The sequence below is a fragment of the Temnothorax americanus genome, unplaced genomic scaffold (assembly GCF_048541705.1).
Source record: "Temnothorax americanus isolate GAGA-0224 unplaced genomic scaffold, ASM4854170v1 Scaffold118, whole genome shotgun sequence".
Lineage (NCBI taxonomy): Eukaryota > Metazoa > Arthropoda > Insecta > Hymenoptera > Formicidae > Temnothorax > Temnothorax americanus.
In genome coordinates this window covers 8,899-26,278 of record NW_027509251.1, presented here as the reverse complement: position 1 = coordinate 26,278, position 17,380 = coordinate 8,899, and the positions used below count along the sequence as shown (strand labels likewise).

At 32.5% G+C, this 17,380-nt stretch overlaps 1 protein-coding gene across 4 annotated transcripts in view; it reads right to left on the bottom strand.

Moving 5' to 3' along the window:
* Positions 1-15,100, bottom strand: part of Spri (Src homology 2 domain-containing protein sprint) — a 61,049-nt gene extending 45,949 nt beyond the window's left edge. Inside the window, exons 1-2 of one of the 4 annotated variants that reach the window (XM_077426682.1) lie at positions 14,752-15,100; positions 6,596-6,902 (exon numbers count right to left, since the gene is read on the bottom strand). In XM_077426682.1, coding sequence (XP_077282808.1) covers positions 6,596-6,735 — 140 coding nt within the window. In that variant the 5' untranslated portion in view covers positions 6,736-6,902; positions 14,752-15,100. The remainder of the gene's footprint in view (positions 1-6,595; positions 6,903-14,751) is intronic. The other 3 variants (XM_077426681.1, XM_077426683.1, XM_077426684.1) reach the window with 3 other exon arrangements.
* Between the last annotated feature and the right edge of the window lie 2,280 nt (positions 15,101-17,380).

Here is a 17,380-nt window from a genome sequence, read left to right as displayed (position 1 = left end):
ATTTGATGAAAGTTAATAAATGCTTTCTACCATGATAGTTTAGAGTCATCGAGTTTCAAACTGAACTATTGATCTGACCCGAGTCGGATCGAGTCAACAAATCAAAAATACTAATAGTTTCAACGCTGTTGAAACTATTAGAAGTGAGTTGAATCGGCTGTCATACGGCGCCACTCAGTCATGACAGTTTACAAATTAACTCAGTATTGTCAACCTAATTTACACGAAAACAAATATATCTGCATTGCGCACTTTTGCCCTACTGCATGCGAACTTTTGCCCCATCGGTGGGGCAAAAGTGCATTTTTGTAATCAGTTCAAGAAAAGTTTATTACATGGAATGTATTCAAAATATAAACATGAGCCTTAATGAATTTTAAAAAAGAATGTTTGAAAATTTTACAGTTCAAATTTCAAGACTATATTATAGCTATATCTCAACGATAGATATGTATAGGATCAAAAACTAAGTGCGTACTTTTCCCCACTCTACTTTATCAATGCTTACTGTAATGCCAGTTTCTTAAGGAGAATTTTTAAAATACAGCTTATTGATACCATGGTAATAGCCAAGTAATACCTGTCAAAATCAAGTAATATGCTTACTCTTTATTGTCGACTGTAACTAATAATACTATTTCTTTTCTTGTTTAATATACATATACTATCTTTTACTTTCTGCAATAACCCTTTTTATCACACATTTATCATAAATACAACAAGATAAAGGCACAGACACGATTACCTCATATAGTAACAGTTATAGCAAATAGTAGTAAATAGAATGTCGTCCATATCACTGCATCGATAAAAACATATCGCTTGATAGCTAAGTTTTTCGTATAGTACGAGCGTTCAAGCCAAACCGGAATTAGGTTGTTTAGGGTATAAAACGAATGTGATTGCAACGAGAAAACGTTATTCATGATGGTAAGTGGCATGTGTCTCCTATCATCGGTAGATCTGGTTTGATAACCAAGAGCGTTCTTTTTCTCTAAAGGACAATGCACGACTCCATATACTGCCCATGTATACGCATTACCTGCACATTGCTGGAACTCGGCTGGAAGATATTGCCTCAACCTCCTTACAGTTTGGATCTCGCTTCGAGTGATTTCCTTCCTTTTGGGCCCTTAAAAAACTTCTTGGAAAGCCATCAGCATTTCAGCACTAACGACAAAGTAAAACACGCTGACCGATCTCCTTACAATCTAGACAAATCTTTCTATGCTGATACTTTTCAGGCACTAATAAAATGCTAGGAAAAGTGCAAAAATGTAGCAGCTAGGAAATCATATCAAGATATAATTGTATTTTTACTTGTTTAAATACGTTCTGTTATTCTATGTCTCAAAAGTCCCGGTTTGGTTTAAACGCCCCTCGTAAATGGGCGCTGTTTTTCTTGGTTCATTCGGAAGGGTCTGATCTAACGGTCGGCATCGTTGATAAATAGAGAACAAGAGAGAAAGAAAAGGGAAGAGATGAAACGACGTGCGACAAAGTGAGCTCATTGTCGATCGATCACGCGTCAAGGTGTATTCCGACGTGTGCCATTAAATTCCGCTTCTCGTTGACGGAGAAAGGATAATGACATCAATGCCACTCTCTCTTCCCAGTAAGACTTAGGACAAATAGAAAATTTATATTTGTCCAGCACAGTTAACTTTTGATTCGTGAAAATCATTTTCTCGAGCGCAAAATCTAATTTGTGCATCTACTAGTTTTCTATTTTTATATCTTGTCTTTGACTTACTTGTTTTTTTTTTTACTAAAATATTTCTCTACACTGCTAGAAAATTTTTGTAGTTTTGTTAAAAAAGATCCTTGTTAAAATTTTTGTGTAAAATAATCAACAAATACATATATGTGCAGATTTAATTTGTGTAATTTAAACATATACCTGCTATGTTAATTAAACTTAACAAATTTGAAATATAAAAAATTATTAAAATAATTTAAAAAATATATTAAAGTAACACAATTTGAACGTATTTATTAAATATGTTAAAATTTACAGAAAAAAAATGTTGATTTTACTCTATAACAGAAGTGGGAATAACAATTTACAAAAAAAGAGTGTTGATTTTATCTTACAATCTTAACTTCAACATAAAAGTTATGTTAATTGTACACATAATTAACCTGAAATTACGATCAGAATTATATTTCCTTTCTGTTGAAATATTTTAACATAGTATCGCGGTGTTACTATTTAACATATGCATATTATGTTAAATTAACACAACAATTTGAGTGGACCGTTTGGGACATGTGATTTATGTTATATTTAACACAAATTTTCCAACAGTGTAGAATTTAAAAAAATGTAAAAATAAAAGTATTGAGTTGCAACATGTCCGACGGCAAAATGTCTGATATAATTTTTGTAGGAAAATTAATGTTACACATTAAAACAGATTTGAAATTAAAATATGTCAGAATAAAATGATTTGCGAATATTCCAATTTTAACATTAAGTTTTAATCTCCTTCATATGACCTAACTTTTCGTATATTATTAGGTAGATTTAAATATTTCTATATTTTCTATATATTATACTATTTTTTTTGGAGATATAAAAAATATATTTTATTATCTAGAAAAAATAGCTTATAGCGTAAAAAATGTATTTTATTTCTTATGGTATAAGGATTAAATATAATAATATAATAATTAAACATAAAAAAGAATTGAATAATAGTTATTCTTACAATCAATCGTTAAATAAGGCTTCAGAAATTCTACAGATCTTTGACGATACTCTTGAGGACAATACTCGACTTACGAGGTGAAATGTCGTTTATTCTCGCGAGAGAGAGAGAGAGAGAGAGAGAGAGAGAGTAAAAAGAAAAGTTTGAATAAAGAAGGTAGACAGGAAGAAGGAAGCGAGAACGGGGCAAGGAGAACAGAAGTCAGGTGTTTTAGAACGACTTTCGTGCATCGGCCTATCCGGTTTCTTGCATAGAGCGAAACCGAAGCCGAAGAGCGTCTCCTTGAGTTTCAGCCTGGGAGACCCGTTCACCGTATTACAGCGAGTTTAAGTTACCCGAGTTGTAATACGCGACACTCTCCGCTCGCTAAGCATTACGGACGGTTTCGACTGTCCATACAATTTTCTGTTTTACGTTTGCAATCTTCAATGAATACCTTTAATACTAATATAATAAGCTTAACTGATCTTAAGTCTATGATTCAAAACAAAAGCCTGTTAAAAATGTATTGTTCATTTTGTAAATTGTCCAAAAAGACGTGGAACAGAAAAAATAATGTTAAATTACAAAAGTTGAAAATATTAACTAAAAACATTACACTATTTATTCGACAGTTCAATAAAAGACACGGAAAAAAAGAATAATTATTATAGTTTTTACACCTACTACAATTTTGGTTTTAGAAATATCCTGTCATATATACTACAATTTTACAAAATTTCAGATTAAATCATAAAAAAGATCTATTTTAATGTAATTATAATGCCACATATAATGTATTAGAAACTCCTATTTAAAATTAATAATATTGTTAAAATTTTTAATTTAAAAAAATTTGTTGTAAAGATTAATAACAGTTGTGTGATCAAATGTTGAATCTATATTACATTGCAGAAACTTAAATAAAGAAACACGGATTTATCAAAACAATCTACGAGAATTGTATTTATCATTTGCCATACTGTATTACTTATCATTTAACATCGAATTTGTGTTCAACAATTTGAAAAATTCTTACTTGTGTTTATTAAATAAGCAATTAAAAAATATAGATTGTCTGTGATCCAAAATTCCAAAATGGCTTGATTTTCTAACGATATACTTCATTTTGAATGGAACAAAAACTGTTCCAAGACTTTCACATGTCATAACATAACTGTAAAGCATAATAAATATGCGTTAAAATACTTTTATGTAACACGTGCATGGAAAGTGGCCTATTGCGCACGCTACGCGTGCGTGATAGACCACTTTCCACGCACTTGCAACATATAGGGTGTGCAAGTCGTGCGTCACTCCGCACCCGAGAATTTTCATCTTACAGCACTTGTTGCACAAATAACTATTTTATAATTTTAATTTCAAATTTCTCAAAATTGCAAACGTGACAAAGTATTTCAAAAGCAATTAGGTACATTTAAAAACTACGAGGAATAACTAATTTTCTTTCTTGAAAACAAGTCATTTTTTAAATGAAACTGTATGTTTAATGAAAAAAAAAGTTTCCAATGACGTGTGTCTCTGCAAACTGTTCCTCATCGTCATCGTTTATGGCACGGTGCCAAAGTGTCGCATACTTTTGTCCTGTGTAATATCAACTCGCAAGTAATATTTTCGTCTTTCCTCTTCGACGATGAATAACGATACGCGTTCTTAAAGCGAATACAATGACGAGTGGCTGTTCGGCTTAAGGGAAACCGGAAGAACATCGGGCGGACGTGCATATCCCCGTGGAGACTCAATGTACAACTTTCAAAAGACTTTCGAGTCGATATATCCGCAACTCGGAAAATACCGGGAGACTTCTCTTTTTTTCCCCTGGAGGATTTGGAAGTCAGACTCGATTTCCACAGAGTAGAAATGGGTTTTTCTGCCGTAGGCTCGCGAGGAATTCTGCGGAGAAAGGATCTCGTCAAAGCGAGACTTGCATTGATATTATTATCCTTCGACACACGTCCTCGTGGATTTGTGAAAATGTTTTCCACCCACTCTCTACACGATTCTTTGGAATAAAGGGAATTTCACTCGCTAGGATTCAGTAAATTATTGTTAGAAAATCAACAATTCACACAATTTTGAAGTAGGTACATACTAATTTAACCCTGATTATATTACATGATTATATAGTAACATTAGTCTAGTATTCTGTAAAATATATAATAATTCACTCATTATTTGTGATAACTTATGTGACGTCAATGGAGTCCATTCTAACCATATGAGATATAATTAATATAATAGTTTTAATTATTAATTATAATGTTGTGATTATTTTGATAAATATTGACGAACCACGATTGTGGTCAAACATCAAGAAAAAAATCCTATTTGTTTGAACAATACTAACTTTGTGAATGAAGCAACTCGTCAAGATACCGAGGAAATCATGCGAAACACTATATTCTACGCTCCGTCTAACGTTACAAGAGACTCGCACAGTTCAGCGATCATTTAATCTTGCGGTGATGATGACGACGAGCAAGAGGCTTTGCTTTTTTTTTATATCGCGGAAGAAGGCCGTAAAATAAAAAAAAGGAAACAATCTGATGGCTTCCAGAAAGAGAGGAGTGCCTTTTGGGAAACTATGGACTCCACGGAGGTCTCTTTGTTTAAGTGAGAGACACAATCGTGGAAAATCATTGGAATCACATTTCTGGACGATTTGCGCGCCACGTTAATTATTAGGTATCAAATTGAAAAAGTATTTATTTCTTTTCGTACATGAAGTTTTCTATGGAAAATAATTGTATGCATATCATTATTCCAATAAATATGGATTATATAAACAAAGATTATATGAATCAGTATTAGAATCCCTTATTTTATTGCCGAATGTCTAATTGCGTAATTATTTAAATAATTACAAAAAATACTGCATTTTATTTTGACGTTTATGAGAAAACCGAAGGTAGAATTATCATCAATTTGTATTCGTTGTGTTAAATTATTTAATTTTTAGTTACAGATGTAATGCTTATAGCAAGTATCTTTATTTCAATTTTTTTAAATTTATTCAGCAAACAAATTATAATTGGCAAAAATATCTTGCGCTTTTTGTATTTTTAAAACAAAAGTCTAATATGTATAATATACAATATAATTTACTATTATTTGAAGTAAAAAGTCTATTTTGAATTCAATCTCAATCAATTTAATTTCTAATTTGAAAAAAAAAATCTTGTTTCTTCTTGAAGATTTTTGAAGCAACAACAGGGCGAACTCCTCGCGAAAACAAGAGAGAAAAAGAAATAACGAGACTCGTCCGGGGTCTATTCGTGGGACCGTAAGCGGATTATGGCTAAAGCGGCTTACATAAGAATCAACCGAAGGGCTTCCTCTCGCGCTCGGCCATTTTGCTATCATATTTCATATTAACTACTGATTAAAATCGATTTCCTCGCACCAATCACAGCGCGCGAGATCCCCAGTTTCCTCTAACTTACTCTATTGATCCTGGATTGCTCGTGCAATAGACCTTTATTTAAATTCGATTACACAATTTACCGATCTATTTTTATGTTTACGTTCTAGCTAGAAGGCATGCTTCAATTATCATCTGTGTACCGCGTCATCATTTTTACATCGAAAAATAATACATTCTAACTCTCGAGAACATGTAAACACGCTGTAAATTCCTATATAAGATACATAATAATTTTAATATAATAATTAAATACGTGTTATATAAATTCGAGCTACTTTCAACATCATTTTCCACTATCTTATCTTTATTTATGAATACCGTTTGTTTGACAAAGAGAAGAAATTATAAAAACATGAAATAGAATAGACATTCTCGGTGTTGATAGTTATAGTGTCTTAGATTTATTCTTTATAGTATAAGTCTTAGATTTTTATTATCTATTTTACAAAAAAAAATTTACCTCTTAACGCCAATTTCCGCATAGCGGCCTCTGTTGACTGTTCGCGTTGCCACCACGTTTCTGCCGTTGCCATTGCCGGGATTCGTATACAATGTCAGTATGTCGCTGCTGTTAATGTTGCCGATGATCGGCGGCAACATTATGGCAAGAATCCACGATCGGATTTCTCACGATTGAACAACGACGATCAGCATTTTACAGACGCAATGATGCGAGTCGGTATTCAGCTTTTTGCGATTCTTTAGATAGTAAAAAGACTCCGTTCGATTATTCAATCGCTTCAAAATTTATCGACGAAAATGGATCTCTGGAGATTCATGGACGATTGAGATGTGAAATATCGGTTGCAAACTTATTATTATTTATTATCATCATTATCATCATCATCACTTGTCAACTTATTAATAATATAATCGGTGGCCCGTTTTTGGGACAATTTTATTATAAGTAAAATAATTTTAATGTTAAATATAATCTTCCTTAAAAACAATTTCTAATTTCTAAGAATAAAGAATTTTACTTCATATACCCCAAGGGGCCTTAAAGGGCGTTTTGAAGAGACGTACCCAACCCTAACCTCCAATTCATTCACTACCTTAACTGTTTCCTGCTTTGGACCAACGGTTTAACGTCTCTTCCGAAAGACGGAGCCCAGTTTTCTCCGCATCTTGCACGAAGGGGCGCGGTTTTTCGGAAAAAAACTTTTCCATGTTACATGGCTCTATAGTGGACTCGAACCTGGTTCCTCAGATTACGAGTCTGGCGCTCTATCACTAGACCACACCGCCGCCCTAATTTTCTAATTTCTAAACTAAATTATAAACTATTTAATAATTCCAATATTAATATAAAAGCTTCAAAAAATGAATACATAGCAATAGTAGTATATAATAAAAAAAATCGTTTTAAATTGCAATTATGTATACTACAATCTCAAATCAAATGCAGTTAATAACGGTAGAAAATATTTATTATGGTTCAAAAACGTTCTACAATTTTTGTGAAAAAATAATGGCAGCAATCGAGCTATACGACGATGAAGAAAAAGGTGGGTTCGAAGTTAAACGCCGAGAAGAGAGCTGGGAATGAGATATCGTGTTTGCACCGGCCGGCCGGCAACTTCCGTCGTGTTCTCTTTCATTTCTCGGTCGGCCAATATCCACGGACGCGCTCCGGAGGCCTTCTCTTTTTTTCGCCCACCGAGGCGATATCGATAATAACACACGTTCCTCGCTCCCCTTCCACGATCACCACGTTTTTTTTTTTTACGTCTGCGAGCAGCCTTCGTCGTATAGAGCCGGCCTTCATATTTTCGACACTAGCGTAACGCGGACTAGTGGTTTGCGACGCTTTCAAACCTGTGGTGTATGTGTGTGTGTGTGTGTGTGCACGCGCGCGCGCGCGCATTGCATATTGCCCTGCATTTATGTTAATTCGGTATTATTGTACAGTATAATTAAAATTTGTATTAAACATCATAACATGTCATAATCTATGTTAAATTCTTTTTTGTTTACAAAGTAATATAATATATGTGGACAGTAATTGAGAGTAAAACACGCAATAGTTGTGTTTATAGTTTTAAAGCTGATACTTTCTCTCTGTTTGATTCTCGCGTATTTATAGCGATAACCCGAAACTTTCTGCTTACATTGCGCGATAACCGATAAAGATCCGCGCCGCAAAGTTTTCGATAGTTTCTTTTGTACAATTCCAAAAATTGGATCGATTTTATCGCAATCCTATTTCAGCACTTTGATCGTAAGGTTGCGGACAATTGTGCGATCGTATTAACAATAAGATGTCGAATGTCGAATCGAGAATACTGAGACTTTCTCTCTCAAACTGCGCAAACAATTCTATAAATTGATTCTCGAGCTCTTTTCTCAGATTTAGAAAGGTATGTAAAATCTAAAAAATTCATTAAAAAATAATTTATTAACACAATAATGTGCTTATAAATTTTAGAATTATAAAAATATAGAATTTTAAACAATATAAAATTGTATATTTAAGAAATATATACAAAATTTTAATAAATATAATAAATAAAATATAATTCGACTTATATATTGTATTTTTAATTATAAAACTATTATTTGTGATAGAATTCGTGGAAATAATTATATAATATTATATCAAGTGAGACGTCTCATATAATTGTCTTACATAATTAAGAGTATAATGTTAATACCTCTCTATCAAGTTAATTACTTCGACGAAGCGACATATGCGAAAATTGTAATTTATCTCTCGTTATTAATTCCGCGTTTTCACCGATGGAAAAAAAATACATTCTAATGGTGATTGATGGTTTTGCTCTCGCTGCTCAATCGAGAGAGTTACGACTCGTTTTCGCAAGTCCGACACGATATACCGACGTCAGCAGTCGCGACGAGACTTAATGACGATCGATGGGCGAATAATTTAGAGTCCCGCCGTATATAGAGCGTGAAATTAAACTCGATCTACACACAAAGACAAAAATATTCTATATCTGCTTGTGTGTCAAGTAAAATTCTGCTTTTTAAATAGAGTTCGTTTCGTTTCTATCGCGGAAAAATTATCTTCGAATCGATCACGGAATTTCCGAAAGAAATGTCCTGTCGGATATTCTATATAATTACTGGTATCAGTGAGAGATACGAACGACTTTTCTCTCCACATGCTTTCTATTTCGATCTAATTGTTCGTGAAGCATGATAGAAATAGCCGACTATTAATCGACTTCCAGTTATTTTCAGTCGCGCTAGTTTATATTGATATAAAATTGATGTAAAGTTTTTTCGTAAATTATTTATACATAATTTAATATAAATATAATGTCAAATAATGATATAAATGTCAATAATAATATTTTTTCTTTGAAGAAATAGCTCTAGAGAAACACGTATTTTTAATGTTTATATATACATATATAATATATTACTTTATATGAATTATTTTTATTTCTATCAAAATATATAGCAAAATTGATTGTTTTAGAAAAATGTTTGATTTGAAATGCATCTCTCACGAGATGCTTAATTTCTATTAAAAAATATAATTTCCTCATTCAAATATTATTTATTCCATTCCCTCTCTTTTCGTATTGTTGGAAAAAACATGTAACTCCTAGAAAAACTTGAACGTCATACATAATTTCACGTTGTACCTCGCGTTTGTATAGTATAGGCGTCATTAATGCCTTCCACCTGAAGCATAGTACATGTCACGTGCACTATAGAAATCCCAAGAACACAGCTAGGAAGGCATTAATGACGCCTTCTGTACATACCAACACTTCTTAACATTATTTTTAACAGACTGAGACACATCGCTGTATTTGTTATTCACGCTTGATTGATTATATATAGGTACAACGATAAATCATATACTCCGTCCCCTTCTCGTTTCTCTTAAACTGGATGCTTGATAACTCGTATTATAGCTAAATAAGTGCGACATCATTTTTCTTGCTTGTTGCTCTATACTTGAAGGCAAAAATACCGACATGAAACGTGAAAAATCATAGTTTGAAGAAGGAAGGACGTATGTACATGTAGATGTGCTGCATGCGAAACAGAAACAGACGCGGCGGGCGGCGTTCCTCTTAGCGTTTCGAACGCTTAATCATACGTTGTGGACTGTTATTAATCTCTCGCACCCTTTATCTACAACGCGACGATACGATCCAAATGAATTATTATCTCATCTGAAGCATCGGACGATTCAAGGATCTCATGTTCTACGTTTCGAGACGAGATATAAATCGAAGAACTTATCCTCAAACCATCTCAAAATCATATTTTTGCTTATCGCGAAAGATCCAAATCATTTCGTTATTTAGTAACTTAAGAAAAAATAAAAAAAATAAAGTCGATTGTTATATTATTTTAAAAATAGAAGATTGTTTTAAGATTGAATTTCGAACTAAATATCTGTCGACATAGCATCCTTTCGCGTTGTTTCCCCGGAGCAAAGCCGTTAAACTGCATACAAGTCTGAGCATTATCCCGGCAATAGAGCGATTACTCATCGTATCGGTCAGTTTACTGCATTCTGATCGTTAAGCAAGCTAGCTACCATTCACGGTGGGCCCAGAGATAAAGCTGTTTTATTCGCGATAAGAGCGCATCTCCTTCCAGGAATATAAGCGCTATCGACTCGAACTTATTGCTATAAAGAACACAATTTTAAGATTTGTCGGAATGTTACCTTTGACGAATAAGAGAAAAGAGAAATCGAAGTTGAGATTATATTATAGTCACCTTTTCCACATACTATCCATTTTCTACTTTTCCTAAATACATATTTTTAAAAGCTTTGTAACATAATATTTTTTAAATTATTATAGATTTATGAAAAATTTGGAAATAACTTTCCCCTAATAAAAACAAAAATGCAAAATAAAGTCTTAAATATAATTTGTTTGACTAAAAGTAAAAGTAACAATACCTACAATTGTGGTGAGTGGTCATAAAAGCATATCACTTTCCGTTAGCAGATTTGCCGTTTTTATCACGCTCAGACGTGTGCGGTTCGTATCAGCAATAAGAAGACTAAACTTCGCACGATGATTTTCTGTGCGCAGATCAGTAACGAAGTTATGATTGAGTGCGATATCATTTTTGTGAAAATAAAGGTTCATAAAAGATTGTTGAGTCATCTGTGCTGTAAATGAATCTGATCTAACTTAGTTGTTTATACCTTAAATATATGTATACTTAATCGAATTTTTTTCACTAAATGTCCGAGAAATGCAAAATGCTAACGTTAAAAACTTCGGAAAATTAAGATAATATGCGTTCAAAGATTTTAAAATTTATAAAAATTTCTTTATGCACGATGTTGATTATAACAATGTTACGTAATTGCGTAATTAAAAATTTCAATTTTTATATAAATAAATAGAGAAGTTGATAAAGATTGTAATAAATTACAATGAAATAAATGTATAATATAATAATTATTATACTGTTTTATTATTAACACCTTAAATACTTATTATTGACACCTTAAAACACGTACGATAAAAATTATTTTTTGTATAAAGATTAATAAAGTGGTTCACCTTGCCCGACATGGTTCAAATTATCCGACAAAAATTTACCTTCGAAAATTTTGTTATAACATTAAACTCACTATAAATAAACGAAATTAGTTAGAAACACGTTGTAATAAACATTTGGCATTACAAGCGTAAACAAAATTCTGCTATCTTTAATAGTTTTCAAGTTATATTGAAAAAGGCTTAGGGTAGTTTCAGAATATCCGAACTTCCTCTATTTTTTCCAACAGTAGATTTCGCACTAAATATATCTCTTTTATACTATAAATTCCTCTTATCTCTTTTCGAGATAATTTTTTAGTATAAAATTTTCTAGGTAAAAATATTTCCAAATAGATAAAATGCATATAGATATATTAAACGATCAAACAACTTTCCATCCAATGCTAATTGCTCCGCAATACTTTATGCGAACGGCCGTTTTATCTGGATAGTCGGGCAAATTCCACGCCGGATAACTTTCCAACAATCTATTTGAAAACAGAATTGTCAGAATATTCGCGTTGCATACTTCACGATTGGAAATAACGCCTTTCCTCATAGCAGATTACTTAAACGCACTTTCTTACAATATCGTATACAATTTACTTTCATACAAAATAAATAAGTAATATAAATCAATAACTAATAAGTTACTGAACAAATGTATAATAAATTATTAAATTCCAAAGATTGAAAATATTTGACTATATATAATTTATATAATTCTTAAAAAAAGATAGAAAAAAGAAATATATGTGCAATAATATTAATTCAAAAAATATTTATTCAAAAAATTTTGTAAAAAACTTTTCTACGATATAATAGATTGTTACAAATGGACTAACTACAGCGATTAGTATTTATTGCGTACCTTGAAATATAATAATGGACGCACAAAAAAAAATAAGAAAAGAAACCGATCGGTCTTTGTTACGAAACGAAAGTGAATGGGACTTTTCGAGACGCGCGACCTTCGTGGTATTTCCGGGGCCATAAAACCTCGCGTTTCTATTATTGTATACTGTTTATTCTGTCCTCGCGGAAAAAAATAGACGGGCAATAAAGGCGAATGCGCAATCAGGAAGCCAACGCAGCGAAAGTAAGATGAAGTCGCTCATCGCGTCGGTCGGTGGCGGTGGAGAGAACGATCCCTTCGCCCATAATGTTCGCGAAAACGACAGTAGCAATTTCCCCCCCGTCGCGTCGCCGCGAAAATCACGGCAATCAATAACGACGCATTTTTCAAAGTGGTTCGGATGTCGCCGACCGGAGTTGCTTTATGACGCAGCATTTCCCCTTTTTATATCGAGAGACGCGCTAACTATTTACACAGAACTACAATTGCACATTGCAAATTGTGCTATGCTCTTTCTTAAACGCGATTATATTTTCTTTATGTCAATCGACATTACGTCATCTCAGAATTTTCTACATGAAATAATATTGAAGTAAAATAAAAAATTGATCAAAAAAAGATATTTTATGAGATATAATTCATATGTTTCAAAATATGTCAAAATAACGTCTCGTAAACTATTAATTTTTTTTACTTTATTTTCATGTTTAAACATAAAATAATCAGAGTAATCGAATTGTAATAAAAAAAATCAGTGTTCCGTTAAAAAAAAATATATATAATTTTAATATTTCATAAACAATGCGCATATTTTATAAAAGAGCTGTCGCATATATCATATTTCCTCACTGTAAAACTTTTATATCAAACATTATTTTTTCCAAACATGAAAAACAACTGAAATAATTGCAAAAATATATTTACACGTCTATTTTGTACATCTGAAATATGATTTCATCATATTAATAAATGTCCGTTTCAAGGATTTTTTATTTATATTTGCATCTTTTGGACAAATTTTGTCAAAAAATTCAATGTAAATAATTATTAGTCTCTCTCTTTCTCTCTCTATGGTCTATGCAATTGAAAAAGAGAAATATAGATATGTTACATACCGAATCTATTATTTTAAACTGCGCACTTTTATTAACATTCTGTTTTTTATTATTTTCCGATTTTCAGAGAATATTGACTGTTTTTTAGCGAAATGTTTTGTCGAATAAGTCTTAATGTCACAAAATTTTTTTTTTTTTTTTTTTATGCATTACATATGAGATGTGTGTTTCAGCCTATAGGCTGACAGCTTTTATCGCAACGAGAAAGATATGTAGGTACCTATCTCTCTCTTTAGAGGTTTCTTTAAATAAATATAAAATTGATTTTAATCAATTTTTTTGTACTATTTTGTTTGCTTTTTCCTGGAAACAAACCCTTCTTATTTAGAATTCAAAATGTAATATGGTGCAGCTAAAGGGAGATATACTATTGCTAACTTTGAGCAAATGTCGTTCGTCTAGACTGGGCTTCACACTTTTTACTCCAATCACGACGTCTCTGATGATATCGTATCACGTTATCTCCCATGAATAGATATAGAACCAATCTATTTTAGCTCAATTTTTTCCAAAATTAACTTTATATAAATTTCAGTTTCTTCTTGTATGAATAGCTTGTGGAGCATAATAACCATTCTTTCTCCTTCCTCTTTCTTTTCCGATATATTACCTCACTTCCCATAAAAATTCACGAAAATTATCGTAGCGAATAAAATTCCATGTCGCCGTAAATCAAACTATCTTCCACTGAACTTTTTCATTGATCGTTGTTGACAACAAAAAATTGACAATCATCGTGTCAATCTTTCATCACGACAATTATACATGTACATACATTTTAAAATTGATTAGCATAACATAATAATAATCTGCAACTGACAGTTCACTAAAACAATTATAATTAAATGCCCTGCGAGCAATTATTCCAATAGGGTAGACTTCTTTTGCGGGTCTGTATCTTCTATGCTTCCAAACTAAAGCTTTTTCTAGATTATTCTCGTAATATTAATTCATAAATCAATCTAGTCTCGGCTTGACATAAAAACGCTCTTCGCATTAGATTTTGTAAAATGTATGTTCTATTTCTCACTGTATGCCAAAGGGTATTTTTTCCCGTTAATAAAAATTATTATTATTATTATTATTATTATTATTATTATTATTATTATTATTATTATTATTAATGTATATATGTATATGTAATATATTATACATGTATGTATCAAGACTTGTGGATTACAGTCCTCGCATCTCCAGAGACTAGCGGATAAAAAAACTCAAATTCAACACGCTGTGTATCGCGTAACCGTAACGTATCACCAACCGACTCAACCGAATGCACCGAATGGAGCACAGCGTACCGTTCTTCCTGTCTCTCTCTTTCTCTCTTTTTGTCACGCACTATCGAACGCGATATGTAAACGTAAACGGCGAAGGCGAAGGCGACGGCAACGGCGACGACGGGACGCGTCGCGACGCCCGTCGACGACGCACTACCAGCAGCGTCGCGACGACACGTAAAACGCGTACGGGAACGCCAGCCGACTGCCGGCCGAAGCGGGACGAGGGTTTCCTCGCGCTCGCGCGGCGTACCGCGAAAGGGGGAAGACAAAGAGGGGAGAGTTGGGTATGTCGGAAGCGCGCAGGCGCGTGCGGGCGCCGTTTCATTCTAGAGATGCTCGATCCCGCCGCCACGCCGCGCCGGCCGCCGGCCGTCACCCAGGACCGTAGCGACCATTCGAACATTCCGAACCGGTCCCGGCGGTCCGCTGGAGATGGACCGACACTGCATGTCGCCGGCATCTGTTACGTCTGGACCTGGACCGTCCTGTCATCCATCCATCCATTCTTCCCTCCCGTCCTCTCTCCCTCCCATCCCTTCCTCTATTCCTCCCTTCCACCCTTCCTCATCGACACTGTCCCCGAAGGGAGAGCATATTAACCAATATTAACGAATGTCATGGACAAGCGAATAGTTAGGAATACTTTGATGTTGATATTGATATCGAGGACTGATACGGAGAGGATTGGCTATGACTCGATGCTAAAATGATACACCCCGGATAAAAAATGTTTCATATAAAAACATGTATAAATATATACACGGCGGTAAAGAAATATTTCGTATTTGAGTGGATTTGTATCCGTGTAGAAATTTTTGTGTTAAATTTGTAACATACATTGGTGTTAATGTTAACATATATTGTCATTGTGTTATTTTGACTTTTCTGCGTTAAGTTAATATTTAACGTTTCTAAGAGTTAAAATAACACAATTTATAGGTATGTAAATGCACGAATATACTTGGTGACATATTTTATGTGTTAAAATAAACACCCAAGTTGCGTTACTTTTCTCCTTTCTATAAGAGTTTTCATCTGCTAAATCGACATTTTCTTATCTTGTATATTATAAAGAGATATTGCTTTTTGTTTTTTGCAAGAAGAAGAGAAGAAAGAATGACATTTTATTTTAATTAAATATAAATATGTTAATTTTTAACATAAACTTTGTTTCTAGATAGTTTCCATGTGTTCACAATTTTGTGTTAATTTTTCACATATTACTTGTGTTATTTATTTACATATTTGCTTTCTGTTAAATTAACATAAAGATTAGAGTGGATAAATTGGGACATGTAAAATGTGTTAAATTTAACAAAAAATTTTTTACTGAGTATAAATATATGTCCATATATGTGTGTTTTTTCTCTTATATAATCTCTGTTCGTGTACATACAAAAAAAAATATATAATTAAAAGTGTAATTTTTGCATTGTTTTTTGTTGTTAAAAGTAAAGTGTGAGAAAATTAGAAGAAACTGTCCATATACATATAGTTAGAATTAGAAATGATACTTTATTACTTCAAGGGGTCTGAAAGGGCGTTTTGTATACGTACCCAACCCTGTACATTTATGATATAAAATAATATTATTATTATTATTATTTCCCGGTCTGGTCATTGAGCGACCTCACAGCTTATAGTTATATACATATATATATATATATATATATATATATATATATATATATATATATGTAACAATCGTATATAAAGTATGATTATATATGTGGAATATATTAACTTTTTGAATGAGAAGAGCAGCACGAGCAGCACAAAGAAAAATGTTAGATAAAATTAACATTAAAACTGATATAAAGCTCTAAACTGACTACATAAAATACAAATTATAATATGGTATTACATGTTGCACAGAATGCAACAATAGTTTTAATTCATATTCTTTTAGTTACAAATTTTTTCATATATTTATTTTTATAGCGTTTCTGACAAATATAAAGTAAAAAACCTTCCAAAATTTCGCAAGTGAGAAAATTCTTAAACAGAGAGTAAATCCCATCAAACCTATAATACAATCGACAAAGGAATAATTCTTTATAAAAATATAAATCTAGACTGCAGAATAAAATTTTGAATACGAAGCTTTGTATTGAAAATTTCTTTGGAAAAAAAATTAATTTTCTGATTTTTAAAGTTATTTTTCTCTAAAACGCAGTTTTATATATGTACAAATTTTATTCCATATTTTCAACTCATGGCCAAAATCCTCTTTTTACCGTTTATAGTCATTTTATTGGATTTACTTTATGTACATAATTTTTCTATAAAATTCCAATTTTGTTAGTTATTTGAATTTATCGATAATTTCTGTGTTTTACCGGACGATAAATTTGTATCGAATATAAATTCGGACTAGTATCTTGAACGAGCAACAAAGCGAATGCTGTTTTGCATCCGGAAGTTACGTTTGCAACAATATTGTATTGGAAGCACTGAAAATTGCACCGTATATATAAATCGACCTGAAAATCACGCCGC